General features: G+C 37.1%; 1 protein-coding gene across 1 annotated transcript in view; it reads left to right on the top strand.

The window, feature by feature from the left end:
* LOC581260 (ras-related and estrogen-regulated growth inhibitor) overlaps positions 1–21,807 on the top strand; it is a 49,769-nt gene that overhangs the window by 6,566 nt on the left and 21,396 nt on the right. The window contains exon 2 of the mRNA XM_030988032.1: positions 2,111–2,707. Within this exon, the coding sequence (XP_030843892.1) occupies positions 2,527–2,707 (181 nt within the window). The 5' untranslated portion in view covers positions 2,111–2,526. The remainder of the gene's footprint in view (positions 1–2,110; positions 2,708–21,807) is intronic.

Genomic DNA, 21,807 nt, shown 5'->3' on the forward strand with positions numbered 1-21,807 from the left:
ACTTTCCGAGTGTAGAATTCATTCTGAATGTATCATGCTCACTTTCAACCCATTAGAAACCGAGAAGAGCGTGTATGGGTAATCCAAATAAACCGGGCACTCCCTCGAAGAAAGAAAGATTAAAGGGACATTATTATCGAATGATAGCTTTAAAGAGAAGGTTGAGTTTGAGTATACATAAGAAAAGGAATAAGATATATGTTTGTAAGTTTTCTCATCGTTTCATTTCATTTCACGTATTTCCATAATAACAGCAAATACATTTACAAGGACTTTCACTTATTACAAAATCGATATGAGCATTGAAAAACAGACAATAAGAATTATACAAATCTGGAAATAAATTCAGTTTAATTTTTGTTTAATGAAGTGTGGTTAAATAATGCTAGCTGTATTGTAGAGGAAATAAGTATATAAATCAATATATATGTATATGAGATAGATAGATACATAGAGAGAGAGAGAGAGAGAGAGAGAGAAAGAGAGTGGGTGGGTTTGACAAATGTAACAGAGAAAGTTAGTTTCAGAAGGAGAGATAGGAAGAAAAGAGGGGGAGGGGACAAGAGAGAGAGAGAGAGAGAGAGAGAAAGAGCGAAGGGGGGGGGGGGGGGGGGTTTATAAGGGCCAGAGAAAAGTCGAGTAATTATTACAAAAATGAAATCTTCAATTTCCTCGTTAGTCTCTCAATATGCATGGGAAGATAATCTTATTAAATTAACCTGCCGATGTAAATCTCCTAGGTTAGTACAAAATAGTAAAAATAATTTGATATAATTTTTTTCTTCACTGTGTCTTTTTGTAATTCATCAATATTTCAATTTGAACTTCAAGTGACATACGGCATACTGCATACAGCATCGTTCGTATCTCTCTGCTGTGCAGTCCGGCTTCGGAATACTGTCACCAGAGATGATATAAAATATCAGAATTTCTCTGCCAGCTCGGAAAGACAATGCAGGAATTCGAACCCCTTGCACCCACGGGGCGACAAATAAATTTGACCGTGAATGCATGATCTGAACTCTTGTAAAAGTATCCACCCAAAAGTCGCGAAAAATAAGAGTTCAGGTGTTTATGAAGTACTCGCAGTGGGTCTATCCCCCGCTGTTAGTGGTCGGTATTGATATGCAAGCAGGTCTTTCTTATTCTTGAGCAGTTTTGTTGTGTCGATTTCGACAGCATCCGAGTCAGAATTTAACACTCTTGCTGTCGCGTGCCCAAACTATCGTTTAGTTTCGCCGTTGTGTTTCGCCCCATGGCGGTGAGCGAGTTAACGGCGTCTTGGGTCGAGTTGGCTTGAGGATAGGCGGCTCTCTAGGGAAGGACGAGTTTGATATTAATTGTGACGGAATATTGGCCAGTCCGTGTTGTTATGCGCCGTGTTATGAATTTGAATTTGAGATGGTGTGGCTCGCGTGGGGTGGATACTGATAGTGCGTGTCTGGTCGAAGAATGATGCTGCCGGCATTTTATTTTTATTTTTTCGGGTCGGCGCCCCTTCAACATCCAGCAAGACCCATGAAAATCCCATTGTCTTATCAATATTCCCTTTATTGATTTCACAAGCGTCTGGAATGATAATGTTGACGAACTGTCATGCGATTGCATTGTGCAGTTGTTCCATATGTCTTGATGCTTTTTAGGTGGCAGATAGGTAGAAAGTAATGCGACTTAAAATCTTTGTCCCTGTTTTGTATACTATCTTGTTATAATCGATACTCGAATGTATTTAATGTGCAGACATTTCATGTTATTTCGTTGTTAAGATATTCTTCCACACTGGGGAAAAATAAACACAAAAAGGGAAAGTTCCTTATAAGATCTAAATCTTGTTTAGATTCCACCAATGAATAAGCAAGTTCAACCAATCATACATGAGCGCTGGTTATTGTTTTTTTTCCATTTTGCCCCCTTTTACATTAAAAACACACACGATACAACCGCACAGATATGTAAAACTAATGTTCTTTTGCTGACATCTATCCTTAATCAATCACTTGTTAAAAGGCATGCGACTTCACGCTTTACATATTTCGTCTCTTGTATCAATGTGTTTGTTGCCAGATACATAATTTTCACATTCTATTTCTTCTTCTCACTTGCCATGCAGGTGCAACTCAGTTCTGCTTCACCTTAGGCAAGTTTCGTCACTTCAACCAATCAGAGCAAGCCGAAGTGCGAGCCAGCCTATGACGTCATAGCCATCAACCAATCAGGACCTTTCATACCGAAGCCGTAGGAGACAACGGAGAAGTTTCATTGTGCGGACCCCAGCGTGCACTCGACCGTGCAACTTTGTTTGTGCTAAATGAGTAGGCAGGAACCAGGCCGATGAAGTTCATTTCAATCGAGGTTTAACCGCACCGCGTTCAACACCCTTAATTTGGATCACTCCTTACAATACATGACATCAAGTTTGGTCGACATTCAAAACCATTAGTTTTAACCAACACGAAAGAAATTCAGCACATTTTGGATTATAAAAGTGCTCCTGGTTTTGTTTTCGCTGCTTCCACGCACTGACTTATGACGGCAGACTTGGCACGTTGGAGCCTTGAGACGCAGCCGATTATCTCCATGTGTGGGTACCAACAAAACCGACGCACACCCGAAGACCGAGTGGTGCCCGAGAACTTGAAGTCTACCGGCGATAAAATGGCGGACGCTCGCATCGTCGTCCTCGGCGAAAAGAAAGTCGGAAAATCGGGTGAGTTTCGAAAACTTTTGTCAAATCAAAGTTGTTATTTCTGTACAAGCGAGATTTGTCTCGGATTTCCTTTTTAAGTTTGACATAAACTTGAGAGCTCTGTAGTATTATCAATTCCTCTCCCTCATCCTGGAGATTTTCTCTCGTTTGTGTGTAATGTTACTTTGGTTAATAGCATTTTAGAACATAATGTACAATAATATTACAATCCTGGTTATGAGAAGTGAGAAATAGAGGGAGGGAGAAAGAAAGAGACAGAGAGAGAGAGAGAGAGAGAGAGAAAGAGGGAGAGGGACAGAAAGAGGGAGAGGGGGAATAATAATTAAGAAGTTGGAAAAGAGAGATAATGGAATGTTGGTCTACTGGTATACTTATATGTCAACATTATTCCGATCACGTATTTATTCGATTAGATGCGAAAATGGAATTCGACCATTAGAGACTTAGGAAGACTAATGATTATAGCCTTTCCTCTGCCAATTTGGTCCTTGCCTTTGTGACCTAAAAAAACATTTTGTCTCTATTACATCTGTGGTTATATCTGCTTCACGCCCCCCCCCCTCCCCTACCTGCGTCGTACGTAACTTCATCGACATGTTAATTCACACAACATAGTCCTAATGTTTTGACCTATCCATATTAACTTAGGTATCAATTATTTCTAAAACTAATGGACGTAGCGGAGATTGCTGAGCTTCAATTAGTCTTTCCCATCACAATAACCCTAGCAACAGTGCACCAAAACCGTGGCAACCTTAACAAAACGAAACAGAAAAGGGAATCACACTTTTAGGTTGTTTTTTTTGGCTAAAATTGATGCCGATGGGTACAATTAGGGAACATGCTTCTTTTGTATTTAGTTTGGACTTAATTAAATTATGTCAGATTAGATTTTCTTGCCGGGGGAGGGGTGCCCCCATGGCCCCTGGATGCGCCAGTCATGTTCTACATGTACTTCCCCTCCAATCCTTTCCATAACCTCACCATCTTCATCCCAGTCACGTATAGAGAATCACCCACAGTGTGCCTACCCCTCCCCTCACCACACCCTCCCCTCGAGTTACCATTAACTACCCTATATCTAGTAATACGCAGAGAAAGAGAGAGAGAGAGAGAGAGAGAGAGAGAGAGAGAATTTGGGGGGGGGGGGGGTTTCAGCCGAGTTGTATCGTTACCCTTTTCGAAACTGCGCTCTTGGGTCCCATACAATTTGCAGAATTAAATTGATCGTAGTTTGTCAAATTGAAGTGCATTTAGTTCTGCCAGCGTAAATGGATCGAACAATTACCGTGAGCACCATGTCAGAAGCCATGTGTAGACAACTGTGCTGACAATTTAACCCTTACAGTACCATACATCGTCATTCAATGTTGCAATAGGTAATAAAAAGAAAGAAACAAACGAATTAAACTGACGAATGCATCTATCATGTTTCGCAGATCTTGGCAAAATCATCAAAATATTTACCTGCAACACCAACAAAGACATGGTTCATTATCATTGACATAATATTATATATATATATATTTATTTATGTATACATGTACAATTGTATATATTTCATTTCTGCATAATTATACGAGCCGCTTTACATGAAAACTCTTAGTTTACGATAAACGTAAAAATCGAGAAATAAATCAAATTAGAAATATTACATCATAATTTAATGTTACATTTATACAGGTTTATTACTGCATATATATTTTATTTTGAAAAAGAGATAAAGTTGAAATACAGTATTAAACATTAAACAGAGTAATGATGAATTGATGAAAATTTCGTGACATATTAAGCCACCTGCGATTCGTGTGGGATGTGTATTGAAATGGCCATAACTCCCTCGATGATCTTCAGAAACAAAGGTATACACAACAAATAAACAAACAGACATAAGAAAGAAACACGATAAACCTATTGCATTATTCACCTATATAGGAAGGTCCATTGCTTCATAACATCCGTAATCTGATATTTGTTTATAAAGCAAAATTGACTAGCTATTATTTTGAGAAGTATCTCTGAATTATGAAGAAAAGAGGACCTGCACAATTCATTTTTAAGTGCTGTTTCGAGTTAAAACATGTTCTCGCATGACTTGTGCAGAGATGCAATGCAAATCCGCTCTAATTTTCACAATGTACTCTGCCATAATGAACATCCCCCTCTCTATTATGTTTAATCCTGGTATAGGGCATCACTTAATTGTTTAGTTCTTAAGTAGCGAGATTTAATTTCTCACTTAAGAGTGACGGAGCGCGAAACTTAATACACCTGTAACCTAGACGTATTAATTGCTCCTTTATAAACGTCGAAAGATTTAATCCACATATTTAAAGGACCACATCCCCGCCCTGAAAGGTGATAGCAGAATACTGAATCGACGAACCTAAAGACTTAAATCCCGTTTAATGAACAACAAAAGACTTTAATCTACACTTGAATCGCTTGCTTACCTATCCTATTAATGTATTTTGCTACTTTCTCATGTGTCCTCGTCTTTTGCATTGTCCGGGTTAGATCGCCGAACATTTGAAATCGCCGCTATAATTCACATTATCGATTAAAGAACATTGTAAGCGTTTCTTTGAATGGGATTTAAACTGAACTTTGATTGGAGAGGACGGTTGCATCCCTACTATTCATTGTATGTGAGGGTCCTCAGAATGGAAATTAGCGCTCGCCTGTTATGCTCATTTTCGAGGAAGCTATCAGTTTTGTTTTGTTCTTATTTTAAACATTAGATTTCAATCGTGTTAATTGAGAGAGCATCCTGTATAGTTCAGTTAATACACCTGCACGTAGACGTATTAATTGCTCCTTTATAAACGTCGAAAGATTTAATACACATGTTTAAAGGACGAATCTTCAAACAAACTCAGTTAAGTTGAGCTTGACTATATTTTGCCAAAACAATTAGAAAAGAAAAGAGAAAAGGAATAAATATCACGTGGAATATGATGCTGATTTAAAGATTTGAAATAGGGCATTCAAGTTCATCGTAGCATTGGCCTTATTTTTATTCATTTCGATTCTGTCTCATATTTAATGACATCAATATTTACCTTGGGTATATTTGTAAAAACATGGCAATTCATTAACATCAGGCACGTCTTTTCAGAACAAAGAACCAAAAAATAACGAATACAAACAAACAAACAAACAATACCAGAAATATTATGTTATCTCCCACACAAAAAACCGCTTGCAATTTGACATTCTTCATTACTGAATGAAAATTAATGTCTAAATTGACACATTCTTCATTTTAATCATTCTTAATTGTTTCGAGATTGACATAGAAATGCGCAAATATAGGCCTTCATTACAGAATGAGTATAAATAACTTGTGAAAATACACGGCACAGGTTGTGTACCAGCTCGTATAGTTTGCAAGTTCGTGCGTTGTCTATATAATATGCAAGCTTAATGAAAATGAATTCAACAAAATAATGAAATCTAATTGTTGAGATGTACATGTAGGTAGAATCAATAAATTCTAATTCATGACCGAAATACGCTGACATCCGTCTTCATTACGAATGTTAATATGGCTTCATATTTCGCTTTTACGAGAACTTTATGGCCTGATCCTGATAAGAATTATAATCTGATGTAAGATTGTAAAAGCCATTCATATCACTGTGTTTGACAAGCCTCTGTTCCCTTTCTCAAGTATAATATCATATATACAACATTTGTTGATGTTGTAAATAAACCAGTCATAACCTATCTTGATACTTCTTTTGTATGTACCTGTTCCGTAAAGGATAATTAAAAACTGTTCACTTTGTTCTGTAAATTTGTTATGATTTTGATTTGATTTGATAATCCTTCATCTAAGTTTTGAAGAAAAAAACTTCCATATTCGAAATGCAAAAAAAAGAGAGAGAAAATACAAGAAATAATGACATCTTATTCATGAGATACAGGTATAATCAATAAATATCACTTTTTACCTGTATTAACAATACATCAAACCTGTATCGCGAGGTAATACAAAAAAAAATAAAAATAAAAGAAATAATGACATCTTATTCATGAGATACAAGTAGAATCAATAAAAATCACTTTTTACCTGTATTAACAATACATCAAACCTGTATCGCGAGGTAATACCAAAAAAAGAGAGAAAATACAAGAAATAATGACATCTTATTCATGAGGTACAGGTAGAATCAATAAATATCAATTTTTACCTGTATTAACAATACATCAAACCTGTATCGTGGGGTAGGGTACGCATGTTCTGTGTCTGCATTTTTTTAACGAAGAACTGTCTGACCTGTTCCTTTTATCCGTGACAAAGTCGTTTATTTCTACCCGACATGACTCCCCGTTCCTTTTTTTACTGTCGTAACATGCATGTAACATTGTAATCAATCTGCTTTTGATGGTGGAGACAGACATATTGTGTTCTGCATGCGTGTACCTTGTATTTTAAAGACTTCATTATCATGAGTTATAACTTCCCTGCTCATAACGATACGAGATGATAGTAAAACATAACCTATACCATAATATTTGTTAAACATTGAAACCTAACAATAGCATTGAATAGGCCTGCAACGATTGATTTAAAGCTGAGATTAGGAGGAAAATACTGTACACAAAGAATTGTCATCGTTTAAATTAAGCTTCGAGTTCATCGTCGAATTAGATGACAAAGAAAATAAATAAAAGAAGGATTATCATATTAAACAACAAGCGCAATGTTAATGTAAGAGGCTTCTAACAGTCAATAGCCTTTTAGGCCTACATGTCTAGTCTTGCAATATGACGTGTTTTGTTGGAGGGGAGAGTAACCCGGGGGTGGGGGGGGGGGGGGTGTTTATGGGCAAGGGGACGAGTCTAAAAATATGAATGAATGTTGTATGTTTCTGTAAATGTTACAGTAAGGAAAACGTAATCCATCAACTTCCTAAGACTGGCTAGGATAAACATGTGCTTGAATGTTGAATGTTTCTGTAAATGTTAACAGTAAGGAAAATCAAAATCAAAATTGATTTAAAGAGGGAAAACAAAACAACAACTACAACAACATTGTGCTTATAGGTAAAGTATGCAATAATTGTACAAAAGGTATAACATTCCTGTGTATACACTATTCAGAATTTGTGTCTCTTTTTATCGATGTGACCTCACATTTTCTGAACATTAAGTCAAATTACTGTCACCCATGTGCGCATAAATCGGTTAAATATATTTTTTGATATTGAGCTAGTCTTACCAATTATCTTTTAATCAGACGGCTAAAACAGTCTTTCTTTCAAATTAAGCGGAACGGATGTCAGGGAGTAATGAAATACTTGTCAAAAAGGAAAAACAGGTCGAGCTTATCTGGCCTTTGGCAAGATTGCTTTTCGCGCCTACTACCAAACCGGACACATTTTGAGGGTCTCGTTAGATTGATGCAGGCTTTTGATTACCCCGTGAGCCAGCGCGCATTCGGAGAAAGATATCGGGAAAATAGATTATGGATGCATGATTTTTCACGGGTTGCGTGCATGAGATTGAGTGCTCATTTTGTCTCACGCTATCTATGTCTCTCTCAATGTCTCCCTGACTCTCTCTCTCTTCCTTGCATCCCCTTATTCTATCTCTCATTTTGTATGGGATGTATATCTCTTAACTGAATTTGGACGTTGACCTGTGTCATAATAATTTTCATATGGACTCAATTTTTGAAATTTAAAGCTTTAAACAAAATAATACCATCTGCTTTCTAGATTAAAATTTGATGCCAGACAATATGATGCTAAACAAAATAAAATGTCAGAGAACACGCCGAATTCTTCATAACTATTTTCGTGAGAAATAACTGTCAAGACGGTCATTAATGTAGGAAGACCTTTATAATAGAAACCAGAATGTAACTACAAATATTTTCTCCAATTCTTGAGAAAGGGAGAGGGGAGTGTCTTCTTAAGTAGTTGGTTAAGTTGAAAACCATCGCAAAGGCATTCCAAATTAACCTCAAGCAATTTTTAACCATGTCCATCACCCTCTGAAATTTGCGAACATTATAATAACGCATTACGTAATGTCAACATAGGCCTATATGAGATATGAAAACAGTTTATTGAAAATACCTTTAATTATAGAAAGTCTTTGCGACCGTGTTGCTGCTGCGTCTCACAGTAGCTATACTACTCCAAAAGTAGCATAACCCTGGTTTATATTTAGGCCCCACCAGCCAAGTATCCGGTCTCTTATTACCACCGGTATCATCATCATAACATAAGCTGATCTTACGATTGACGCCATGGCCATCATAACATCACCCATGCTATTGATATATACGATATTACAGGGGTGAGTCAAGCAATTTGTAGGGAGGAGGGGGCACGAAAAGAAATTCTAATGCACACCCTCAGATTTTAGGTGTCTTCGGTGTCACAAATTTGGAACAGAGGGGAACAGGGAGGGGGGGGGGGCAGAATTTCATTGGGGAAACATTTTCTCTTGCAGTACCTAGGGTATTCCTCCTGGATTTCAAATTTGATTTTATAGCGGGAAGGGGGAGGGGAGGGGGGGGGGGGGGTATGTGCCTGTTGTCCCCCATCCCACCCCGCCGCTACCCGACACTGATCACTCTGACTTTTTAGGTGATCGAGTTCTCATCACACATGGGCCAAGGAGGGGCTCTCTCTCTATATATAGCACTCATTCACTGCGCCACAATTGAACATGATACATCAAATCACTGTGATAGGGGTTAAGTCTACCTATTTTACTGGATGACGTTAGTAAGGGTGATACTTTGCCAATACAAAAATCAGAATTTCAAAAGTTTTGATAGCTTTGATTTATTTGTATTTGTTTATGACACGTTTGATATTTAGTTATAGTTGTCTCGCGACCCCTTTGTATATGTTTACTACAATAGCTGCTGAACGAGTTTGTGAATGAACCACAATACCAATACACCCCCACATCTTGGATGTATGAATATTTTGGATAGGACTTAAGAGTCATATTATAGTGGCAATATGCATGACACACATACCAACTCTGAGACGCCCCTGGCGATATTAATTATAATGATCGAAGTTCACCCCATTAAAATACCAACTATTAGTCTTCATTTCTATATTAAACATTACTTCTAGACGGCGCGAACAACCTTTAATTATGAGGTACAATATTGTGGTATGCTAATGACCGTAGATTGGTTTAATTTGAGAGACGTGGTGACGTTATTGGCGTGGTATCAATTTGGATGGTATGTGTTGAGGAGTTCGGCTTGAGGGATACAAGGATAGTTGGATAGGCAGAAATATTAGTAGTCGATAAGTGACAAAGGTGTAGATTGGTTTGTGTTGGGTTTTAAATATATATACATGTACATACATATGATTATAAAATAAATAATAATTACTTCATAATAATACAGCTGGATTGCTCTATTCAGGGTCATTATGTATATGGCCCTGTTCTTTCGAGAGGTCGGAGAAAGAGAGAAAGAGAGAGAAATAGAAATAGAGAGAGAGAGAGAGAGGAAAGGATAGGGAAAGGATTAAAAAGAGAGAAATGCTGACGAAGGGAGAAGGAGAAAGGTAGATAAGAGAACAAAATAAGGAGGGATAACTTGAGAGGAAGAAAGCGAGAGAAAAGGAGAAAGAGAGTTATTTTTAGATATATACTTTATATGGATAGATATATATTTAGAGAAAGGGTGGGTGGAATGAGAGAGAGAGAGAGAGAGAGAGAGAGAGAGAGAGAGAGAGAGAGAGAGGGAGAAAGAGAGAGAGAGAGAGAGAGAGAAAGCGCGGGGGAGGCGAGGAGGAGCGGAGTAGTTTCCATCATTTTAATATATTATGTGTAATTTGATATATCTACTTATATGGGGATAGTGGTGTAAAACTCAAAAAGATTCATATAACATTATACAGTTACAAGAACTACTTTGTAGCAGTGCTTTGTAAGCTGTCACAATCCATTAGCGTATATAACTTAACCCTTGGGGAACCAAATAAAGAAATCAATAAATTGCAGATTTTGAGAAAGATTAAAATTAACCACAACTTATTCATGGTAATTCCCCCTCTGCAAGGAACACAGTTTTTGCATTATTCTCCTGTAATGACTTATTCAGAAGAACGCGGTTGGTCATCAATTTAATTCTCGTTCATAATCCAATGACATAAAGGATAACCTTGCACTCTCGTTTTGACAATCTTTCACTGTTCACTACTTCTGCAAAAGTGTAAGAAATAAAATGTATCGTTATATCGAAAAGTAAAGGAGTTCTTTGTACGAACCCCTTCGGTTGTTCGACAAAGTTAGATGTGAATAGTGCAACTGGGAAATTAGCAGGGAATTCATTTAGCTGCCCTCATTGTGCGGTTTGCATGCGGAAGAAAGGCGTAGAAATCGCAACAATAAAGCCCAAGAGTTCGAAAGCTTCTCGTGAACTGTTCACGACATGCAGCTCAATTGTAAACCATTCGCGATTCCTAAAAATTCTGATTCATACCAACAAAGATATGACTGTATAATACAGCCAAATTAGTCACCTCACAAAAAAAAGTTAAAAGTAGGTTGATAAAAGTTCCCCTGTTAGTGACACACATATTAATATATTCATGTTTTAGAATTTACGATTACATTACCGTGCAAGAAATACGGCTATGACTGTAGTGTCATTCGAAAAGTCACGTGATCAAGGATGTTTTGGCGGATCTAGTGATTGAAATAAGGAAGGGGAAGGGAGTGAAAAACTTGCATCAATTTAATTCGGCTTAACGTCACGTAAGGAACATTAACAAGAAAGCTAATGGAATATGTCCCAAACCTTATAAGTATGGTCTTTTTTCTTCTTCTAGAAATTGAAGACAGGAAGAAATGATCCTTAAATGATAAAGACGAAGAAGCAATACGAGAAAGCTTCATAATGACGACCGCTTTAGCGTAATACAGATGAAAAGGCTTAGCAGGTATACTTTACATGCTTTGGGAAAGACATTCCCCGGAAAGATGGGGTAGAATTGCGTCAAAAAGCTGGATGAGCGGCAAAAATTAATCATATTTGGGGCCTCAGGGCATGCTGACCTACTAAGCAGATCTACCTGCCGCCCCTGGATACCAACTTTTGTTTCCTTTTTGTTTGACGAGGAGAAAAAGGGTTGCTATTTGCAGCACTGCCGAGGCGCCAAGCTCGCAACGCCAATTACGCGCCACAAAATGGGGGAATTTAAACGCGATTCGATCTAATGCGAATGCAAATAGAATGTTTCCGTTTGATTTGGTTCGCATTACGTATCCATCTCTTTCTCTCTCTCTCTCTCTCTCTCTCTCCCCCCCCCCCCAATCCCACTTAATGTAGACTGTATGGTGTTCTATGGCAGCTTTATTCGCGGCAATGAAGTTTCTTCCTTCTTTGCAAATGAATTCACAAAATATTAAACTAGCATTTTCAGCGAGCAAAGTTTACGCCTGATTTAAGCAAACAGACTTTCAACATGACATGGTATTGCACCCGTAGCATTGAACGGAAAGTCTTCCAAACGCTTGACTATTTTTTTTGAATTGCTCTTCAGGTTCTAAGCTTAACCACCAAACAGTTCCCGTTAGAGGAGAGTACTGAGGTAGTATTCAGACTATCCTGCATGCATGCATGTACTATAGATTACACATGTTGTTCGAAATGGATAGGGGAGTACATCCCTCGATGAAAAGAGTCTCGTTCACACCTGCAGTGATGGACCGCTTCATTGACCAACACAACCATTTTACCTGCGACTGTACATTAAAGAAAGTGGTGGGGTGAAATAAAAACTGTACGCGCAGCGAAATCCCTTTCAGTGTCGTAATTACTTGCCTCTGCGTTATAAGAAACATGAATGTGACGCAGACTACTATTTGAATGTCAATTTCATTTTGTCGCGACGTTTTTGCAATCAATTTGTTAGAGGAGGGTTTATCGCGTTATGTGGATAAGGCGTAATGCCCATTACACCCAGGCGTCAAGTTGATTGCGTTTTTGCCTGCGCTAATCGAATCGGTGAAGGCAAATCACCCATATAGAAATTATCAACACTTTTTTCCCCTTATCATTTTCCATTCAGTTTCTATTTAAAATGATATCACCCATCACAGAAAGTGTGCACTCCACAGCAATCTTTGACGTAGCCTTGCGTCATGAAATTGACGCCTTGTCTGCAGTGACGCAGCTTTGCGTCAGACAAAATGACGCCCGTGTGCAACAGACCTAAGACTGTGACTTGGAACCAAAACGGGTGTGACTAAAGCACAGGGTCAAGGGCTCGTGCATTATTCTGTCATCGACATAGAGCATCGATATTCAGAACAAGATTTTAAGTGAGCTTTTTTTAATGGCAACCTTACACGATTCTTTTGCAACATATTCACAGTGCGTTAAAGGATTGTGTGTACGTCATGCTGAAGGACCGTTCACACGCGCTCACTTTTTCTTTACGCAAAGTGTAGTGAATTTGCAAGCGTGAACGCGCACCCTTCGAACTTGGGTTAAGAGCCACACCGACAGGATAAGGGGTTTAATATCTAAATTTTAAAGTGCCAGAACACTTATCTACCTGTGCCACATTGGACGCCTATTTATCAAGATATCAAGATAAAGATATACCAACGACAATATTATTCAATTGTTTTCAGTGCAAGATTGATGTATACCAGTGACAAAGGGGTTGTCATGGATTCTCACGAGGACCGAAAATTGGTGATTTGCAAAGCCATTATTTTATACAAATCAATCCTTCCTTCAATTGATGCATAGTGCTTGTGCGAAATTCACGTGTGGTGAAGAAAGCCACCGAAGTATAAATACAACAATTATTTTAAAAAAAAAGAGAGAATTGAGGAGTGCACATATGATGAGTACACCATTGTAATGGTCGCCTGACATTTTGATGTATGTAAGAAAATGATACAACTCAGAATATAACGTCCAGGGAGAACGTTCCGTTAAGCATGATGGTGTCGCCGGGATATTTAGTTTCTGATATTTTAGACGTCATTCGATACAATTACTAGACTGGATCCTCTTTAGCCGTGCCATATTATTGAGGGTTTGGAAGATGAGGAAGGGCAAAGATTGGAACAGAGATAGGAACACATTGGCACGAAGTCACCAAGATGACAAGGGAAATGATGATATAGAGAGTCAAGAGAGAGAGAGAGAGAGAGAGAGAGAGAGAGAGAGACACAGAGAGAGAGAGAGAGAGATAGGGAGACAGAGAGAGAAAGAGCGAGAGAGAGAGATAAGGACAAGGTTAAGCCCCAATTTTGCAAATCCTCTTTTTTCTACTTGTCAAATGTGGCGCCATTAATCAATGCGATGGTGTAATTTTAGTAACTTGGAAATCCTTACTCTAAAGAAACCTAGATCATGTAACAAAATTTGTTGCAATTAATAACGAAGGAAGAGAGAAAGGGAACGAGAGAGAGAGAGAGAGAGAGAGATGTTTTGGAATCCAGTGCATCCTTGTTCTCAACAGTAAAAATAAAAAATAAATGCTGCTTATTTCACTCATTTTTAATGCTGCTTTAAAACTGTATACCAACGTTTCCACCTCGATTTATAAAAGTGCCAGCGGGTTTTCTTTCTCACAAATTAATTTGTAAATTTGCTTCTTCTTCTTTTTCTCCTCTTCATTTTTTTTTTACAGACAAGCAATTAATTATCGTTTTCAGTACCTTTCCCTATATTTTTTATAATCGTACATTTAGACTATCTTTACCAGTCCTGATTAATTTCAATCTATCACACCGTTTTCATGTATTGTATTGTATTGTATTTATTAAACTTATTCTGTTTGGAAACATACAGTATATATCATATAAATCAATTTACAATGTAATGTAACAAATCAACATTCTGTTTGTAAACATATATACCGTATAAATCAATTTACAATGCAGTGTTTATAGCAAAGCAGAAGGAAATTTATATCCAGCAGAAACACTCTTTTTTTCTTTTTGTAATAACATGACATAACGCATAGAGTATCACGCATTTCTTTTTGTAATAACATGACATAACGCGTAGAGTATAACGCATAGAGTAATATAATGTACTATGCTTTTTTCCGATGACCTCTGGGTCTCCCCTTTCTCCCTTCCCCGTCCTACATCCTTTAGAGAAGGATAATTGATACTCGGATGATGTATCATCATTACCATACAATGTTCATTAGATTAATATCTTGCGCATGCGCTAATCAGGCCTTGAGACCGTTCCTGATCACGTTTTCCGACCACCGAGTGAATATGGGAATCTCGTTAAAACAAAGCAAAGGAAAACGCAGTACTCCATCTTCCTAGCGCGTTTCCATTGATAAGATTACCCGATTAAAGAACACAGGAACAATAAAGTTGAGTTCTGTTCATGCGATCGCATTATGAAAGAAACGGTATAGAAGTTTGATCATATAGCAGAAAATAAGTATTGGTGTATAATGTGAGGTTCGGGAATTATCAAAATGACAAGAAATTTACCCAGTCTTGCTCAAAGTCATATGTACCTTACACAGAAATTTTCATATGGAACTACACAAACATGTGGCTAGAGGTTGTGGCCCACACCATTATTAATAATAATAATGATAAAGATAGATTTATTGAGCGCAAAATAAACCGAAGCTTCTCTATGCGCTTTACAAAGTAAAAAAACAGGCAAGTACAAGTATATTAACTGTTACTTGTCATATTTGGGGGTTCTTAAACGCATCGTTTAACAATGTTTAATCTGAGATGCAAGGCCGTACGTGTTAACAGTGTCTGTGATATATTGTAATATTGAAGCCCTAAACAAAAAATGCGCTTCAAAATGATCAAGAAGTGCCTCAAAAAAGTAAAAATATTTGAGTGACCGGTTTTTACCATACTCGTATTCCCCAATAGACCGTAGTGTTATGAAAACCCGTTTGGGAAACGGTTTTCAAAATTTGTAATTCCAATCATAAATATCTTGATAATCAGACAGGCGATAGGCTTGTAAAAGCCATGGCGTTCCTGACTGACCTAAAGGTTTATAATTATCATTGCAGCATGAGCTAAATCAAGAATTTTGTTTCAGAATCTGAGACAAAATTACCGAATCACTTTAAAGATGGATGCATGCCCTTTAAGGATGATAATCCATCTTAGTAGCTATGGGAACGCATCTCATGGATGTTGGGGGTAGGAGTAAGACGGGGACGGGAGGCGAGCTAGGGAGGGAGAGAAAGGAAGGCTACGTGATTGTGTAAACTGGATGATAACACGATTAGCTTGGTTTGTAATCTCTGGCTGCTAATTCGATATCAAGGTTCAAGGCCGTTCTCATCGATCGGGCCTTTTTTCTTTCTATCTTTCTTGATGCTGCGATTGGTGGCTATATATATCCAGGGTTTGGAAAGATACATCATTTCTTAATGCACCTTCATCGTTATCTTTCTTGGTTATCTTTGTCTCAGAATATGAAACAAAATCCTGGATTGAGCTCATGCTTCAATGATAATTATAAACCTTTAGGGCATACATGAATCCCATGACATTTACAAGCCGATCGCCTCTCTGATTATCAATACATTTATGATTGGAAATCGAAATCAAATCTTGCGTTTTCCTAACGGTTTTCATAACACTACAGTCTACCGGAAAAAATGAGTATGGTAAAACCGGTCACTCAAAGATTTTTATTTTGTTGAGGAACTTCATGATTATTTTGAAGCGCAATTTTTTTAGGGCTTCAATATTACACCATATCACAGACACTGATAACAGGGCCGTGCATATCAGATTTAACATTGTTAAACGATGCCCTTAATGCACATCAGTCCTTTTCTTCTTTGGTTATCCCATAAAAGTGAAACATTGCTTTATACAACAATAACAATGCAATAATAAAAAAGGAAGAAATCTTAAATTTTGACACGCTTATCATCCTAACACAATATTGATAATGAGAGTCGTTATCGTTTAGCGGTAATGATTATATTGATATGATGATGATGTGATTCAGACAATGATAAAAATGAACAATAACAACAACAACAACAGCGACAACGACAAAAACCACAACAATAATAATGAAAATGATGATAATAATAATGATAATAATAATGACAATAATAATGACAAAGATAATAATTGAAAATGATAACGACATGATGACAGTAATAACAACAACAACAGCAAGAACAGTCATGCATGGCGCCGTCTATCTGAAATAACATACAGATAAAAGACAGTGCTTAAATGAGTTCAATATCTGTGTCTCAAGTATTATCAAGAATGACGATAAAATATTAAGCCAAGAATAATAAAGAAAACAATCCCTGTGGCTCGTATACATATTCAGAGCTGTGGTTTCGTCTATACCACTTCAAGATACTCAATTAGGTAATATTGCAAATGCACCTGAGATCTTTATTTCAAACCACATTTTCCCCTGCGGTTTCGTGAAGATATTGCATTTCTTATGTTTTATTTATCTCCTTTTCGCTCTATCTTAATGTTTAATCATGATTTTGAGCTCCGTGCTCCTCTTCTTCATCTACTTCTTCTTCTTCTTCTTTTTCTTCTTCGTCGTCTTCTTCTTCTCCTCCTTCTTCTTCTCCTACTTCTCCTTCTTCTTCTTCTTCTTCTTCTTCTTCTTCTTCTTCTTCTTCTTCTCCTTCTTCTTCTTCTTCTTCTTCTTCTTCTTCTTCTTCTTCTTCTTCTTCTTCTCCTTCTTCTTCTACTTCTTCTTCTTCTTCTTCTTCTTCTTCTACTTCTTCTCCTTCGTCTCATTTTCCCCGCAACAACAAATCTTTTGTCCTTCTAGGCTACAAATTTCCTTTCCCACATTTTCTTTGTAAATCGGAAAAACCCGAAATCGAAATCTAAACCGCCGACAGGAGGATCTCCAAAAAGTAATGTCCATTTAATGAGGCTTGGCGTCCCGCGGTACTTCACATTTCATATTACATGTTACTCCGGCGATGTTTTGTACTTTTCCTGATGTTAAAATGCTTTTTCACGATCTACCATAATTCTGCATATTATCTCAAGTTGGCAAAAACTGGCAATAACTGTGATATTGAGATATAATTTGGGGGATTTTCATTTTTTTTTCATCTCCTTTTAAAATTTTACCGTTCCCCCTGTACTTTGGGGTGATATTTATCACGTCTATTTGTCATGCTTGACTTTGAGTCAAAATATGGGTCCTTTATCATATTTTGGACAATGCATCCTTTTGTCCAACTTTGTTCATTTTGATGATCCTTTTATTTACGACTTGGCTGCTTTTATTCTTCATCTCCAAATCCAGAATTTTTCCATCCATCATCACATGCTATCAATCAAAGAGACAAATGAATGACGCGTCATGCAAAAGTTTTAGAAGATTTCCATGTTTTTTAACATAATAAACTTTTTATGGTCGAATATAAAATGTACAGCACTTCCTCCCAATATCATTCGATAATATCCCTTTCTCTAAGGATCCAATAACGGTCATGATAAAGAGTAGGGCTGGTGTGTGTTGATAAAATAAGTTAACATAATTTTCTTCTGGGTGCCCACTTTACGCCGTTGTATCTGGTCTGGTATATATATATATATATATATATATATATATATATATAGCAACACGAGCTTGTACTATTTTTCATTCGTTTCTTGTCCGCTCTAGCATTCTTCCATTTAATGACTTTTTATAACCCCCCCCCCTCATACTGTTTTTTGATTTTCGTTCGCCTTCCACTTTATCTTCTTCACCTTTTCCTTAGTTTTTTTGTCTCCATGTTACCACGATCCAGTCGTATGTTTCTTTTCACCCCTTTCCCATCAAGCTACATGATTCCCAAATTCACAAAATATCTTTATGATGTCAGAACACAATAATCACATTTCGTGCTTATTTCCCCCCAAACTGTCATTTTATCTGATCCGGCAAACAACCATCTTCTAACTTTCTGTTTCTTCTTGGCATGATGTTTTTCACGATTCCGTGCGTGTTCACAACAATAGTCATCCATCATCTGTCATCTCTGATTAGTACCACTTTAATCCGTGTATTTACTTATGTCACATGTCATGAAAATTTGTACAAAGAAATGTCCTTCATTCTAATGTTTTCCTCACGCCCACGGCATCATTCCAGAACCCCCTAATCCATTAACGTCAAAATCGATACAAATCAGCCCGAAAATGAAACATTTCCTCTTTCTTCCCCAAATAAAGTCTTATGAACATCCTTTACATTGTTACACTCGTATTTTTGTCATGGTATTTACTCCAAATCATTTTTTTTTTCAAGACAGTTTAAAAACAGTTGCCAATAGTTGAGTTTTTCTGACTCATAACTAAGCTGTATTTATCAACAGATTAATCATCCCCGTTCTCAATGATTTCATTTTGATTTATCTGAAGATGTTCTAATATTATCGACGGTGTGTAAAATTCACTAAAATAGAATGGGAGAAAATTCTCAAAGCTATGAGAAGGACAATAATTACCAATGGCATCACCTGTGCCGCATCTATTTGATTGGCGAACAGGCAAGGCAAGTAGTGGATGCCAATGTGTCCACCATCTGTTAGTTAATAACAGTTATTGTCATACACAAACGACGAGATTGCTTTCGTGATTAAAATATTATAGAAACAAATTTGCAATCTTCCTCGTTCCTACCATGACATCTGAATTGCAATTAGTTTTCCCACTTCATAAAAGTCATGTTACATAACAAATTTCTTTACATTTTTCTCTTATGTGGATTAGTTTTCAGCGATTATATTTACGGAAATATTTGATATCGCTAGTTGTTGCAAGTACACTTCTGACGACTAACAAAAGCGCTGAATAATTTCTCAACTTTTTGTCTCTCTCTATATAAAAGGCAACCTTATTCGTTGTTTATGCAAGTATCGTGTCAGTCACTCAATTCTTTGTTCTCACATTTTCCTCCCCCTCTCTCTCTCTCCTATTCTCCCGAAGCTGTCTCTGCATAAAACCAGAGAGGAAAACTCAAACCCACAAATTCCTTTTAGAAAACGTGACATGTTTAAATTTGCTTGTCACAATTTCATGTCACGTTCATGCAATGCCCGCGATGTGATTAGACACATGCCGTTTCGTTATCTACATGAATTAACGTTTTAGGATCCACCTTTTTATTTTATTTTTGTGATTCTAAATGCGTTACTTGAGGAAGCTATGCACAAAAATGAAATCAAATAAATGGATGAATAAATAAATAATGAATTAATGTCAAGAAATTAATTAATAAGTAAATAAATAAATGAAAAGATCCATATATGAATTAATCAATTGATAAATAATTGAGAGAATGAAGTAAAATACTGAAGGAGAGATTTGATATGCAGTAAGAGCGAAATGAACAAGGAGAGAGAATGAGAGAAAGAGATGCATATTGAGACAAAGACGGGCGAAAGACTAACACAATCTGACGGAGTAACAGTTAGATACTAGATAGACAGACAACTCGATATATACATAGATAGATAAATAAATAGGCATGATACAGGACAAAGAGAGAAAGAGAGAGAGAGAGAGACAAAGACAGGGCGATAAGGAGAGATAGAGAGGTAAAGGTACAGGTACAAATGAGTGCGCTAAAGATAGATAGAGAGAGAAACAGAGTAGGACAAACTTGTGAGATAGTTATGAGCTGGGGAGAAAGAGCTAGGAAAAGGGAAGAAAAAAAAGTTCTATTCAGACAAAAACACACACACACACACATATACACACGTACAAAGAGAGGGAGAGAGAAAGAAAGAAAGAGAGAGAGAGAGAGAGAGAGAAACGACGAAGATCATTATCACACTAGCGTTATCGGATCCCGCACGAGTTTCGTATACCCTGAGGGTTGTATCTATTGAAGATAGCACGGTCGCTTTCACGTATTATCACCGCCGAGCCTCCCACCATTGTATGGTAACGGTGTGCATTGTCCAGCGCTGTCTTGTCGTTATAAAAGGGAGTGATAAATGATAGTGCGCAGTGGTTTGAGGCCAAATTACTACGTTTCTCCCAAACTTCAGTGTATTTAGTACTCAAACGAAATGAAGAGGAAGAGAAAGAGAGAGAAAAATATAATTTGAGAAAAGTGAGAGGACAAAGGAAATGAAAATAGGAGATATAGGTGGAGGGGATACAAAAACGTGATGGAAGAGAGAGAGAGAGAGAGAAATAGAAAAGAGAGAAAGAGATAGATAAATAGAAAAGAGAGAAAGAGATATATAAAGAGACGAGACAAAAGAGGGAGAGAGAATGTTGGTCTTTCAAACTGGTCTACGTAAATATTTCAATAGATGAGAAAAAGATAATATTTGACTGCCCCACAATAAAGGTTACACGTTCACTGTCATGCCTGCGGCAATGATGGTCCATTTCACCTGAAAAGAGAGATATAATTCCACGACTTTAATTGTGTCGATCACTTTGCAGATGCCATATATGATAAATTATATTCTTAAATTAGATCCTAGAACTCTAAAATCGCAGGAGAGGTCATACACGGTGTGTGAAAATTTGAAATAAAGAGTTCATACTTTTTCCAAAGCGATAGCATTTATTTAAACAAAACTATATAAAAAAACCCTGGTCTGGCGTTTTTTCTATCGTAATCCTATCAACAAACAAACCCAGTTGGTAGGAGTGATAACCATATAGAGATACAATTTCCAAGAAATGAAGAAAAAAATTGTGTATGAGTTACATACTACATATAGCATTGGAAACGAGGACGAAAAGAAGTGCTTTATGGGGCAGAATGTTTTTTTTTTATAATAAAGCATCTTTTACACATCTCCGTTTATCAAAGAAATGAAGGACGAAAATTGTACCAAGCACCAAGTAACAAGGACTATACACCCGTGATGCATTATAATATATTCCAAGAGTTTTTATTTACTAAAACCACAAAATTAGTACCAATATTAAAGCATTTTGAGGGCGGTCATAATCAAGAGGCATTTCTAAAACGATATAAGTCCACATACATTTGTGTAGGTATAACAAAAAAATGAATAAAACTCCCCAAATCCCTTTTTGTTTTGTAAAATCCATTAAAGAGCCTTCTCTTTTAGCCAAGCATGAACAATGCAGTGGAAGCAATAACTCGTGTC

This window comes from Strongylocentrotus purpuratus, unplaced genomic scaffold, assembly GCF_000002235.5.
Source record: "Strongylocentrotus purpuratus isolate Spur 01 unplaced genomic scaffold, Spur_5.0 spur5_scaffold_17, whole genome shotgun sequence".
Classification (NCBI taxonomy): domain Eukaryota; kingdom Metazoa; phylum Echinodermata; class Echinoidea; order Camarodonta; family Strongylocentrotidae; genus Strongylocentrotus; species Strongylocentrotus purpuratus.